This window comes from Athene noctua, chromosome 13 (assembly GCF_965140245.1).
Source record: "Athene noctua chromosome 13, bAthNoc1.hap1.1, whole genome shotgun sequence".
Taxonomy (NCBI): domain Eukaryota; kingdom Metazoa; phylum Chordata; class Aves; order Strigiformes; family Strigidae; genus Athene; species Athene noctua.
Window position 1 is genome coordinate 6956357 of NC_134049.1, and position 15004 is coordinate 6971360.

Genomic DNA, 15004 nt, shown 5'->3' on the forward strand with positions numbered 1-15004 from the left:
ACAATTCTACATAGAAAAATACAGCCATAAATGGTTTTAAGGGAGGGACTTATATCCAGAAGGGCCAAGTTGTTAAGTAGTGCCATGGGATTCCCCCTTTTTCCTCAAGCCACATAAACAGAAATTTGCATTTTTAGAAGCATTTTGAACAATAACTCTTCAAGTACATCTAACTTGTCTTTTTATCCTCTTGCCATAGTGATTGTATTCTGCCAGAGAACAGATTGACACATGACAGAGTGACAGCACTTTCTAGAGAAAGAAAAATTCATGATATAAAGGAGAAGACAAACATAGAATATGCAAGCCAGACCTCTCTTCAATTATTTTGCTTTGGTTATTAAAGCCTTCACCACACTTCAAAATGGATGAAGAGGGAACAAAATCTGCTCACAAGATATTGAGCCTCAATGATCAGCAAGGTGTGTCTTTCTATCACGATGCTCATTCTCTTCCATTCAAACACTGGCCAATGGGGGTTTTTTAATCAAGAAACAATGGCAAAAGAGCACAATATATTCCCTTTTGTTATGGTATAAGGTCAGAAACAAGAGGGAGGTCAGCAAGACCAACACCCTTCAGCTTGGCCTAAAGATGCATTCACAGGCACCACAGCTTCAGCTGCTGCATTACAGGAGGCTAATTCCACAAGTACCACATCCTTGCTATGGCCTGAAAGACAAAAGCCCAACGCCCTAACACTGTCTCCCAGAAATCTCTTCTGTGTCATACTCTTTTTGTGAAGACTAAAAACCCCACGCTACTGTGGAAGGATATTTGTATCCCTTACATTAAAAATCAGTAATTTTAAACCCTAAACCTGTGTTTCAAGAGAAGATTTTCCCATTTTAACAACTAACTTGATGCTGATTAAGTAAACTCAGCAACACTGCAATGCGCATTTTACACTGTACATGCCACCCTGTGTAAGTTCACCAGATAGAGCTATCAAGTCATACAAAGAAGTTTCAATAAATTCTTCATCTCATGCCTTGACAGTCTGAGAAATTAAGGTGTCAGAACTGCAGCAAGGACAGAGGTATTCCTCAACAAAGCAGACTGATATTTCAAGCATTCTGACTGCAAGTGAGGGATCTGAGGTAGAAGACAGAAGGATAAGTAGGTAGCAACTAATCAGGGATTTATTTATATAAAGAATGACTAGGTATAAATTTAAGACCATGGGTCACAGTCACATTATGACTCTGCAGAATAACAAGCTAATTCTTGCAGTAAGAGAGACCATAGGTAACAGTCAGAAGTTTCACAGACACCAAATCAGAGAAAAGCAAATGCAGTAAAGCAACACAAATAGGTGACCAGAGTGTGAAATTGAATTTTTGTTGTTTAAAAAAAAAAAAATTAAGGCCAGTCAATTACTCCACTGCTACACACAGGAGTTTTAAACCGCAGTGAAAGCACTAAGTCAAGTTTGACTAGACTTATTAGGAAGACAAAAAAATTCATGCATGGCTGCCAGGCTGGCCCACAACAAATCAAATACTCCTTGAGCTCAGCACTGGTCTCAGCCCCTGCATGGTTTGTCACACTCAGCTGACAACTTGTTTGTTATGTAACTAATAATACACTTACCTTGACCTATTGTTAAAATGCTGCCTTCCTCCTCTCCCAGTATACTTTAAACAAACACCATGAAAATAGATTGATATTCAAAACAATCCACCTGAGCAACTCTGATGTCTCTTCCCTAAAAAAATGTTCCAGGTAAGTCCTTCCATATTGCCACAATTACTTTTTTCTTTTTTGCAAGTTAGTAATCAAATGTTTTTGGTATCGCAGAACACTATAATAATTACTCTTCTAAATACTTTTCACCAGGACAATAACACTTGTTTCATAACTAATTCTAATTAATACCTACAAAATCACTTTATTCAAGGACTTAACACCAATACTCAACAGTACGTCATACAAGCATGATATTTGGATAGCATAATCCCAACATAAGAAGTCTGGTGAAGTTCACTTAGAAAACTCTCCTATATCAGCAACAAAAGCTACCTTGTAAGCTTCTTACTTGATTCTGAAGGAGCCAGGCAGGAAAAACAATCTCCAAACATTTCAGTTTAACACCCAAAACACAGCCACTTCTTTTGCCCCTACCTTGATAATGGTGCAGATTCCAACGCAAGGTCATTCTGTTGCGCAGAAAACATTCTGCTCTATGATAACATTACACTGCATTAAGGTCTTGATTCTACAGATGATTTTAGAAAAACATCTTAAATTCGCACAAGGGGTAGCAGAGAAACAATTTTATCCTTTGCAGTCTTGCATCTCCCCTGCCACCCCACCCTCAAAAACAGTGTGATCAACAATTAGTTAAATGTTAAATTAACTGAATTAAATGTTAAATTGTTTAACAACTAGTTAAACAATTAGTTTTCTTCTGACAATCTACCTCAAAGATAGCCTTTTATATAGAAAGGCATGAATATGTCCAATTTAGGCACAGAAATACTACATTTTTGCCTGCAGAATCGGTGGTTCTCTCTTCTTGCTTCTTGCCTCCAAACACAATTTTAAACCTTAAGTGGAAAGTATCTGCCTTCCCCATGCAATATTCTGCTTTCATCAGCCCAATTATATTCAATGGCACACATGGAAAATATGTCTGGCCTCCTACCTTGTTCAAGCTAATGGTGAAAACTTTAGTCCTCAAAAAACACATCCAAAGCATAGCGTTTAGACAAGCTGAAAGCACCTCACTTCTGCCCTCAAAAAACACTGGTATTAAGCTCCCACCACAATTTGATTATTAAGTTTATATTTGTTTCCCTAATCCTTCACATAGATAAAAATGCATTAGCATCATGAATCACAGGACACACCAGTGCAGTGTTGTCTTAAACCCTGGGCTAGTTAAACTGTTCAGGTGGTTGCAGGGGCCTGCCAAGTCAGCCACACTGTTTATAGTTTAGTTCTCCAGATACAGGATTATTACATTTCAGACTGACAAATACCATATCCTTAAGGTTAGAGTCCTGCAATACAAATACACCCCGACAGGGCAGAACGGCTGAGCAGGGGTGTCTTCAGCGTGGAGACGGTTTTGGCTTCTGCAAGATCGTTGAACCATTAAGTTAAAGGAAGAGCTGTGTGTTTAATGAAACGGCTGCTTAGAAAGGAGCTATTTTTAGGAAATACTCAAATGCAAGTGTTCATTTGTCTAAGTAATACTCAAAAGATTGTCTTAAGCTCATCTAAATGGAGCAGAAGATAGATCAAGTTAGAATTTAACTCAGTTTATCTCTTAAGGCATAATTTGATAGCCAAAAACGTTACTTCTCAAACGAAAAATCTTCAGTTTGTCAACAACTGAAGAACAAGCAAGAAAACGCAACTTGATCAAGAAGAAACAATTTTTGCACCACCAAAGCTTTGTTTTTGCTAATCTCTATTTAGCTCAAAAGCCCCATAAACACAGTTGGAAGAAGAAGTCTTTTAAAAATATACCACCCCACCCCTTCAATCAAGGGCTGAGAAGCTTATGACACATCTGAGATGTCCAACAAGAATGGGGAAGAAGGACTTAATGTTCCTGATATTTCTAAAGGTAAAAAAACAAGCAGGTTTAAAAATCCCCAACGTTTCATGCCACTGTTAAATGGATTTTAAAGCAAGAACAGATCCAAGCTATTTTTATTCCTTTGTAGGTCATGTGTAATTAACTGCTTATTTTCACAAAACCTTATTACAGTGTAAACATCACTGGCCAGATCATCTGCCCCACCCAGACTGAGTTCCACACCACAGGAGGCCAACTATCTCTGTGAGGAGTGAGAGGGCTGTCCCTCCAGTACCAATCTTCCCCGCAACAGCCCGGCTGTAATGATCAACAGCTCCCGAGCTCACCCCTTCACCACATCCTTACCAGAAACTAGTTAACAGCCTATCACCATGTCAAACTATGGGCAGAGGTTCCTTTTTGGATATAGCTGAAATTCTCTAAGATTACATTAGTCCTCTCCCTCACTCCCTTCTGCCTTGGGCACACAGCAATTAGCAGAAATGATCCTTAAACCACTTGGGAAATAGAGGGAGGAAGAGGAGGGGAAAACAGCCAGTTGGGTTGGCTCAAGCCACTAATTTAAAACAATTTAAACTAGCCTAGCTGACTTTGCCTCCAGTGCTCACACGACCCACTCTGCTGGAAGAGCGGCAGGAGGCCCCTGCGTGTAGCAGAGGGCACTCAACAAGAAGGGATCTGATGCCCACGTCACTGTTTGCAGGAGGAACGTCTGCCCTCCCTAAGGCTCTGGGCATGTTTTACAGAGATCATCCCATGAGGCGTGCAGCCTTCTCTAAGTGGTATTAAACAGAACCAGAGCACAGAGTTACCATCCCAGCACATGGTGGGCCACCCACTTCATGACCCTGGAAAGTGCCACCAGCAGTCTGTAGAGCACACATCCCTTTTGCCTCATAAACAAGGGGCATAAAATTTGGCCCTGAGTTTTGTACACAGGTTTAAAATCACTTTTAAGAATCTCTTATTCACATCAGAGATGTATATTCCATCCTGGCACAAGAAGCAGACACATAAATCCCACAGCACACAACACATTCACAGTGTTTAAGATCTGCAGATGGAGCATGTGCAGGAGAAGGTTTTATGAACAAGAAGTGCTGGAACAACCAATCGTTGTGCGGGGACAACACAGGTCCTGCCAGCGACGGCTTTGAATGCAGGCAAGAAACATTTGCTGTAGCCTGAATACAGAAGTTGTACAGCTGTGCCAGCAAAGTGGTATGTTTATCCTTTAGGGCAGATTTGCTTTCTACAAACAGCCTGCATTAGAATTGTATACATGTGGTGAGAGAGTTGAGCATTTCACTTCTGTGTTGAATAAATCTGGAAAATTGGTCCCAGATAATACATCTTTCCTAAGTTGGGGAGCAGAGGGGACCTGAGAAGAATGGCTACCCAGTCATCAAGCAATATGAATCAAGTTGCCTCATATATTCAGCTTTCTTCCTGTTCTAAGCAAAACCAGCTTTTGGCTGAATGTAGCATTTAACAGCATACAAATACTTAAGTTTGCTTCCTTTTGTTTAAGCAAGTCTGATACACATACTCACAAATGTTTAGAAATATAGCAAATTATATTCATTCTTGTCCTCACCCCAGACATCTGATCTAGCCTGGCATCACTTGTAAGTTAAGAAATGAATCAAAACCCAGGTATTTAAACACTTGTATATTCCAATCATAAATATTTCCCCAATACATGAGATCTGGCCCATCTTTCAGCTAAAAGACTATATATAGTCACTGCTCATTCAAAAGTAGCATTTCCAGGGTTTAAATACAATCTAGAACATTAAAAAAAAAAATCTATAAACAGATAAAAACAGACAGCAAGAGTGAATTAGTAATTCAGACCTATAAGCCACTGGAGCATGGCAAGATGCCAGTATGTCAAGACACTGACTTACATATAAGTAATCCATACCCAGCATTTTGGGAAAAAACAAAATGGCTCAAAGTAAAACAAAGAATGAGGTATACTTTAATAATCACACTTGCTTATGTTCAGTAAAGGTCTAAGCAATTGCCTTCCACTGTCATTTGGAAGATTGTTGCTCAATTTCCACATCCATTCTTCTATCATCTTGACTAATCACACAAAACCTACCAAACTCAGGCTCAACAAGTATTAAAGCCATGAGAATTTCTTTTCAATTCCCAGGAGCAGCTGTATATAGACACGAGTGTTTCGATAAAAAACGGGAAATATTTAGGGAAGTAAGAAAATATATTAACCATTCTGAAAGCATTGTTCTGTATGGGGCCTCATCTAACATACTTGTCAAAGATACAGAAAGGATGACAATTAAAAGAAGGTCTTCATTCTCATTAGAAACTCCCTGCTTCCTGACTTTCCACTTCCTGCTCTCCTCCCTCTCACCCTATCCCATGCCACCCATGGCAAATCGTACTTTTCCTGTTCCTGAAGACCTTTCATATGCTGAAAGTGTGACTAAAAATATCACATATGATAAGCCTGGTACAGAAACTGAAAATAATCTTCCCTCAAAGAAAACACCTGCTATCATCACACAATACAGGATTCAAAGAGATTCTGACCAATTCCAAAGGAAAAAAAAAAAATAATCCCCCCAACACCCCCCCGCTTTTTTTTTTTGGCTGCAACACAGGGCAATAACACTTAATTCTCCTGCCTGTGTTTGTAATCAGAGCTCTGATAGACCCAGATACTCTCCAAAACTGATTAAAAAAGAAGAGAAAAATTGCAATGTTTTACATAATTTTTACGTATCTTTGTTCTAAATGCTAAAGACCTGTGAGACATACATCTCATCAAGAACAAATATACAGACAACAGCACAGCAGACTTCAGTGATACAACAAAAGACAATTTAAAACAAATGACTTAGAGCAAATGCTATCACTGAATAATCCCACAGCAGCTGTCATAATTAGTTAGCTCAAATCTCATCAGAATCAGAGAAGTTAGAGTTAAATGCTAGCTCTCTTCCTGTAACATTGTGTAACTCCAAAACAGCAGCATTATCCTCGCTATTTTAGAATTAACCTTTCTCCACAAAATAAGATGGAACGACTCGATCCTTCCACGCAAAAAAACACGGTGCAAGCCAACAGATGACAAAAGAAACTCGGCCAAGTTTGAGCCTCTCAACACCTTATTTCCTGTCTAAAGAGCCCTTTTGTTCTGCTTCCCTGCATAAATGTTAATATTCTGCCATCATTGGAAAACGAAACAATGAAAAAAAGCCCCACGCACATGAACTCCACTGCCCCAGAGGGCGAAATAACGCCACACGACGCGATTAAAACCGGAAAATTCCTACCAACAAAATCTCCACAATTTTCTGTTTGCTTCACCCCAGATTAACTTCACTTGAAGCTGTACTTCGGCGCAACCTAGCCTGGATGCGGAGCCCCACCTCCCCCGCTCCTATTGGTCGAAGCGGGGGTGCCCCTCCCCGCCAGCCAGACACCGCTCCCCGATTGGCGGAGCGGCGTATCCATTATTTAAAGAACTTTTCCTTGCTAGCAGGTTAGGCTGGCCAGGTTAGAACACCCTGGGCAAGCTGGTTCTTAAAGGGCCAGGACCCCGCTCCCGGCTGTGACAAACTACAACCTTGGGCGACGCGCCGCCCCGAGCGAGCTCCAGCGAGCGCCCCGGCGAGCGGCAGCGGGCGGGCGGGCGGCCCCGCCGAGCCTCCCGGCAGCACCGCTCCCCGCGGGGCACCTACCCCCACCCAGCGGGCAGCTCTCCCGCCGGATGGGCTGAGGGTGGAGGAGAGGAGAGCATGGAGCGGGCTGGAGACGCTTCTCCCGCTGCAGTGACACTACTGCCGCCTGCTCTACTTACAGGATAAAATTAGATGTGGGTTTTGAGCCCATCCACTCTTCAAGAGGGACTGGAGTTACCCTGGGAAGCCGGGCACACTATATAAATTAGTAACTCCGGCTAAAAATACGTTGGGTTGCCAGTTCCAAAGACTCTTCCACCCATTTATAGCATGAGTCAGCAGAAGAGGAGCTCCGCAGGAAGTGACTGTCTCCATCTCACAAGGTACCATGGCTTCTGCCAGAAACTTTTCGGGCTTATTCAGGCTTCACTTGACTGGACAAAGGTGCAAGACACTGTTCACGTTCTGACAATCAACGGCGTTTCTCACAGCACAGCCTCCTCTTAACACCGGACAAAAACCTGTTGTTTTGATTAAAAGCCTTTCTTTTTCCTCAGTGTAAACACTGATACAGTTCCCTACCCATCTATCAAGTGAAGAGCCTGGAGCATGCAAGAGAAATAAAAACAAAACAAGGCTTAATAAATATTTCACAAGTGCAGATATGACACCTTGTTTGAGAAAACCCTTGCCCCATTCCCAACAAGCAACACCGCAAAGATCCAGGCCACAGTCAGCATTCCCTCCTGCACCCACAAAGTATCATCATAGTTACACAAGACTTACCGGGTTAGCAAGGTTCCCTTATAGAAAACATTTTCATGTGTTAGTGTAAAATATTAAGCTAGAGAAAAATAGAGCACTTGTGAGCATAAGCACATTCGGGTTGGTCTTGGACTTGTTGCAGGGGCAAAGAGAAAACACTCCTCCTTGTTTCTGGTTCTTACCCTCATTCCTCCAGCCAGCACTGGAGTACCCTGCCTTCCCTTACTTCACTGACCGCCCATACCACAAAATGGGAAAGTTTTAACTTCCCTAATACAGATTAATCAAGCCCAAAACAGTTTAGCATACTGCTTTACTGCAAATACCAACCAACATCAGGAAAGTATTTACAACTAAGTACTCCCTTGCGCTGCTATACATACACCAAAAGAGTGTAAAACAAACCTTCAGGAAGGACATTTAATTCCTCTAAAACAGTCAAACAGCACATTTTGTGTTACCTTCTCTTTTAGAACCATCAATCACACCACAATTCCAAATATGACTGAAAAGCACCAATTCCTACAGTTGTAAGTTAGTAAGTATGAAACCCTACAAGAAGGGAATTAACAAGACTTACATAACTTCCCCTACAGAACCTAAAATACAAGTTGAAAAAACAAAGACCTTAACCCTTGCACCTGAATCCAGTGCCCTGCAAGAGTCAGTACTGCTAGAAGCTATTTGGGTCCCCTGGGGATAACTGCGAGGCCACACTTTTTTGACCAAATTTTATCTAAGCAATCAAAACCAAGAACATGGTTCATGCAAATAAAATATACCAGTAAAGCGTCCTCCAAGTATCTCAGTAACCAATCCTGGAAAGCTTCAATTTAGAGCACATTAACTTTAGGCCCCTGAAAACAACAGTATAATATCTTACCAACCAAACTGTGCTAGAAGAGGACGTGGCAACCCTAAAGTGAGTGTTATTGTTTGGGTACTTTCAGAAGGGGAGAAAAAAACCCAAAACACATTGTCCCAAAACTCTCCAGCTTTATACACTGCCACAGAAGTCTAGCCGCAACTGCAACAGTGATGATATTTTTTATCATCAAACATCCCACACTTCAGCTCATGCTTCTGTTACACAGGCAACTAGCAGCTCCTTATCACTACAAGGGAAAAGTTTCATTCCCTTTTTCTCCCCACTTTTCCCCTGCTAGTCACACAGTCTGGCCACCTCCCTCAGCCCAGCTCTGGTGCTCATCAGACCCTTCCACCTGCCTCTGAGTCACTGATCTGGCAGAAGTTTGGCCAGTTTCTGATAAACAAGAGCATGGCTTACCCAGAGCATAAGAGGAATAGCAAAGCCGATTCTCCTCCGTTCAGCACTAACCTCCTAGATTTGCTTACCTCATTTCATTTAAAAACAAATAAAACTCACAAAACACAAAACTATGACACTAAGCATGCCCCAAGAGTAATTTGCTATCCTCATTACAGAAGTAAAAATTAAAAAAAAAAATATTCTATCTGTGAGTGGGGTATCCACAGTAGGTTCACAGTTGATCTTACCTCACTGAACTAAAAACCATGGGTAAACACATCTGTATCTAGATGCTAGGAATCTGGACATGAAAAAAATGCTATTCAAGTTATCCCATGCTGAAGGAGACCTAGTGAAACATTGAAAAGCCTAATTTATAAGCACAGTTTCTGCACATAAACCACCTATTTTCCCTGTAAACACACACACATTTTAGCAAAAATGCAGAGGCACCATTTTAAGGTCCAGGCTCAAGTTATGCCTTTGCTACTCTTACAATATCTGTAGCAATGCAAAAAAAAAAAAAAAAAAAAATAGCAGATTGCAGCTGCAAGTACATTAAGCAGGGAAGCTTTGACAGCAGTGTAAAAAAGATTTAGTTTGCTGCCACTGAACTCTGCACTGAGGACAGTAACAAGAGAAAGCACCTGACTCTCATTTGACTATTGTAATCGTGGAACTGCTAAAAGGCCATTTGTTCTGTAATCTTACACATACAGAAGACAGCAAGTTTGGAGCACTTGACAGCTCAAGAGATCAAGAACAGCGCCTTTCATCTTTAAGTCACCGGTTCAAACAGAGACCAGAATAGTAGTGATCAAAAGCCACATGTGATGGCTGTTCAGGGATTAGATGGAGAGATGGTTACTCACTGTCCAGTTCCCAATAGATCAGTGTGAACCACAAGAGCTCTCTTCACAATTTTGCACCTGTTTTTCTGTCTGGAATACATTTACCTCCTGGATTCTGTACACGTTAATAAGTAGCAAAGCAACTGAACTGCTGCATACACACACTGAACTTGCATTGTAGAAAAGGACTTTACCCTCTGGTTGTCAATTACGCACTACAACTGTGCTGATTTTTTTATTTGTTATTTTTAAGCAATTATAGCTCTTACTTTTAGCTTTTCTATTATTAGAGACAGCTTTAAAACTAATATTTAGCTTTTCCATTTCTTTTACACCCTCAGATGCGTTTATAAACAATAGTTATCATAAACTTGCTGCATAAAGTGTTTTTGGAACTATATCAATTTTAAAAGCACATTTGTAGAGGAATTTAAGAACTCTGGAACTTGAAAAATTACTTTGAGACATTAGTAATCATTTTTGATCAAACCTAAACAACAAACTTCATGAGGGCCATGTCTATGTAAGGACGGGGGAAAAAGACAACCTGTGTGACGCAAGAAACATTCCTTTTCATATTCTTACACATTCTTCAATACATCAGTGTGCAGTTTCTAGAAGGTCAATTGGCAATAGTGCCTCTCCAACCTGACTTTAGTTTTAAAAGTCTGCAGAAGTACCTGGAATTTCCAGGCTGGACAGGCAAGACGAAAACAAGTTCAGAGTGTATGTTGACTGAAAGTTCTGGAGCACAGGTTCACTGTCCTGCTACAAACACCACTAGCAAAAACAATCTTCTACACAACCCCAGCAATAGTTCTTCGTAGCATATTACTTTCTGAGAATGAAGTTGCTGATGAAAAGCTGAGATTCTAGAAACTTCAGTATCCTTAGGAGTAACTATGGAGGCCCTTGCATACAAAGATTTCAACTTGCTATTCCAGGTGCCTAAAAAGAACAACATACCAGACTGATGAGATTCCAGTAATCTTGAAGAACTTTGTGATTTCTCTTGCTGCTTTCAATCCAAGAAGTACTACCGCACCGCAATAACCAAATCTGGAAACAACAAAGAGGATCATGTGGTAAATACTGGGTCTTCATCAGAGGGGACAGGTTAGTGGTCTGGACAGCAGTACAGATGCACCAAACTCACTGTCCTGAAGTTTTAGCAGGTATCTCAAACCACCCAAAGCTTAGCTACCCTGAGAACATTAAAGTTCATCCACATGTTAAATTCCAACTGCTTCCTTCTAGCAGGGAGTAAGCCGTTAAGAGAATCACTCCCCCCACCCCCCCTCCATTATCTCCTGGCCTATAAAGCTGCACATCCATAACAGGTCTCAATCACTCTCGGCAGCTGCCACGTTGTTTTGGTTTTGGGCAGGGGGTTTTATGTTGGGTTTTTCGTGGGTTTTTTTTGTCGGTTTTGTTGTTGTTGTGTTGTTTGGGTTTTTTTAAATCAGGACATGGAATTGTATCTTGTACAGCTGCATCACCGAGGCCTCTAGTGATAGATGGCCACATCACTTGCTTCAGTCAGAGTCCTTGAGAAAGGATCTAGACATTTTAAAAGACTTTTCCTTGACATCAGATATCTCTTGGGTGAAAAAAAAAAAGTATACTACAGTTTACACTGAAGTCAGCATGTTCCAAGTACATTTATATGTAATCTATAATACTCTTTGTAGTTTAAATGAAGTATCTCAAATGCAAGTCATAGCCCATTCAGTATTTTTTTAAAAAAAATAAAATAGCTGCTATATAGCTATTAGCTGCCAAGAAAATGGAGCCATAAGTTTGTATACTTCTCTCAGAAATCAGACTGATTAATATAGCTGTTACAAAAGGATACACTTTCACAGAAACAGGGATTACCTTTATCTGTAACCATAGCAACTTTTCAGTAGTTTGTGTTAATGCTACTCTCCTTCTGATAACTTGCCCCTATCTCTTCCAAGCTATTTGTGTAAGGTTTTGAATCTGCCATCTGAGACCATAAAGTATCAAGAAGTTGAAATGTAAACTTACATTCTTAGATCACACTCTTAAAGGTATGTTATGTAACCTACAATGTTGTTCATTTTTGCCATAAATTCATGATTAGTCAAGAATTTATTTTAATCTGTTATTATTTTCACATGATTCACAGTTTTGTAAGACAAAAAATATTTTAAGAGGTATTCTATGAAATACATACAGGAGATAGTTTCTTCAGCAGTGAAGAATTTATTCTCCTCTATCTGGAAAGTAGTAAACTCAAGGAATCATACCACTGATATGTCACAGACTTTGATATTCAGTATCATAAGGAACAAAAATCCTCCCAAAACACACTTCATGACAGATCAGAAAAGAGCCAGTCCCCTTGTTCTAAGTGAGGTGATAATTAATATAAAGAACAGGTGTAGGTACCTCAGCACTAGATAAATAAAGCAGGCAGAATTCGAAGAGCAAAGCTATAAAAGTTAAAGGAGAGACAGGAAAGAGACTAAGGAAGGAATTGACATATTTGCTTCCTCAATTGTTGAGTTACCAGCATCCACAGTTCAGAAGAGGATTAGCACTCTGTGAAAGAAGTTATTTAACATGACATCGGACAAACAAAATAATTTGCTGGGAAGCAGGAGGAAGAGAATAGTTTCTTTTTTTTTTTTTCCCCTGAAGTTCATAGGGCAGCTGCACCCTTCTCGCTTCAGTGTACACAGTCAGTTTGGCACAGTCAAGATGCAAGCATCGATCCTCAGAAGAATGAAAGAAACTCAGTACACTCTTTACTGCCCGTAACTCATGCAATGCCATCTATTATAGACAAGTCTGGACAAACACCCAGGGAATGGACTTCGCATCACAACAGCACACTTCAAGTCAGTGCACACAAGGGGAGAAGCAACCACTATCGGTTCTGCTGAATGCCTCCATATTACATCAGCACATTTGGTGGAAGCTTCTGTATTTCGTTGTTGTTGCAGCCATCGTTATTAGCAGTAAGATAATCAGCGCTTTTAATTTTTTAAGATTCCCCCATCCTAACATCCTGTGGAAACACGAGTGGGTGCTCACACCCCTCGCCTATCACTTCAGGTTTTTTTACAGAGCCTAGGAGGTTAAGTTTGGTCAATACCGCAGGGTTCTTCGGTGAACACAAGAACAACAAAAAGAACTTTTCGCACAATAAAACACGAAAGGACGACAGCCTATGTAAGGTTTAAACCCTTGGTTTAATTGGAAGGGTGCCACAACGCAAACTGCATGTTGCTTCCTGAATACTCCTGTCCCGCAACCAGCCAAAACGGTTCCACTAAACTTCTCCAAGGAGCCGAGAGGCACCACGGGCTGCGACAGCCACCCCCAGCCCCGGCCCGGGGGAAGGCCCCGCTCCGGCGGCGCGGGGGAAGCGCTCCCACCGAAGGGGACCAGCGCTAGGTCAAGTCCAATCCCCGACGGCAGCCGGAGACCCGCCGGCCGGGCCCGTCGGCCCCGCCGCACCACCGGCTCTCCGCCTTCCCCCCCCCCCCCGGCCTCTGCCAGCCAAACTAAAATAACTCCGGGGCCGGGGAGGGAGGGGAGCGGCGGCGCAGGGCTGGCGGCGCGCCGCGGGCCGGCCGGGCTGCCTCTCCCCTTCCACCAAGGACACGAGTACAAACACCTCTGCCCCGGGATGGCTCCTGCGCACGCAGCGAGGAGCTGCCCGGCGGGGGGGGGGGAGGGAGGGAAGGAGGAAGGAACGACCAAAAAAGGCAGAAAATCAGCCCCGGGGCCCTGGGCCCGGCCCCGCCGCCGCCGCCCCGCAGCCCCGGGCCTGCCCGGTGCGGGGGTCTGGGGAGCAGCGAGTGCTGGGCGCGGGGGAAGCGGGGGGCGAACACGACCCTCCGCTCGGCGCCGCCACTCCCCAGGGACGACCGGGCGGCCGCCGCCCCACCTGCCCCGCCGCGGAAAGAGGCCGCTGGCCCCGAGCCCGCCCGCCGGCCGGCGCCCGGCCCCGCCGCGCTGCCCTCACCTGCCTCCGGGCCCGCCGCGTCCCGCCGCCGCCCGCCCGGCCCCGCCTGGCCCCGCTCGCTCCTCACCAAACTTTTTTTTCCCTTTCTCCGTGTTTCGTTGCCCTCAGAGTGACGCGGGCGGGCGCTGATTGGCGGAGCCGAGGAAGGGAGGCCGCGAGGCGGAGGAGGCGGCGCTATGGCCCACCACTAATTATTACAAGACGACGGCGGCGACGTGAACCACAGAATGCTATTTAAAGGGACAGCGGCCCGTCCCGTGTTTCCCCCCCCGCCCCTCGCGAATGACCTGAGGCGAACGGAGGGGTGGGAGCGGGGCGGCGGCCGCCAGCACCGGGAGAGCTCTGAGGCGAGCGGGGGGGCCCGGCCGGCGCTGGGGGGCCGCTCCCCTCAGGCGGGTGGCCGTTGGGGGGCAGCCAGTGAGGAGATCGCCCCGCGCGGCCTCTCGGCACGTCGGCGTCCACCCTCCTCCCCGCCCCACGTAAATTCATTTTGCTGCAGAAAATCCTGTGCAGCTGCCCACTGACCGCCCCCCTCTGCCCACGGCGGTGTTGCAGACCCGTAAGGAAAAGGTTTCCTGTCAGAGAGCGGGTTTCGCTTGGGGCGGCTCTGGGCAGGTTAGCGCATCACCCGCGTTACATCCCCTGTAGAAAGAAGTCAGCTGTGGGGTTTGAATCTCCTGTTATCTACAGTAGGTCACATGACTTGCTTCTGGTGGTTTTTTTGTGTTTTTTTTTTTTTTCATGGTGGGGCTCTGAGACAATACACCACCGCTTATTTCTGTACAGCGCATTTTCACGTTGCTACACACAGTCTCGCCTGGCTGTAAACTATACCATGAAGGAAGGTTTTAACGGTGAGATTTAAGGATCGGGAGTGACTTGGCGGCTCAAAGCAGATAGGAAGGGAGGACA

The 15004-nt window shown here is 43.6% G+C and overlaps 1 protein-coding gene across 5 annotated transcripts in view; it reads right to left on the reverse strand.

Moving 5' to 3' along the window:
• ZFAND6 (zinc finger AN1-type containing 6) overlaps positions 1-14187 on the reverse strand; it is a 38203-nt gene extending 24016 nt beyond the window's left edge. Inside the window, exons 1-2 of one of the 5 annotated variants that reach the window (XM_074917038.1) lie at positions 14093-14187; positions 11059-11151 (exon numbers count right to left, since the gene is read on the reverse strand). Coding sequence is in view for 1 of the 5 variants with exons in the window: in XM_074917033.1 (XP_074773134.1) it covers positions 6792-6793 (2 nt within the window). In the remaining 4 variants the exon portion in view is untranslated. Of the gene's footprint in view, positions 1-6791; positions 6977-11058; positions 11152-14092 lie in introns of those variants that run through there. The other 4 variants (XM_074917034.1, XM_074917037.1, XM_074917036.1 and 1 more) reach the window with 4 other exon arrangements.
• Between the last annotated feature and the right edge of the window lie 817 nt (positions 14188-15004).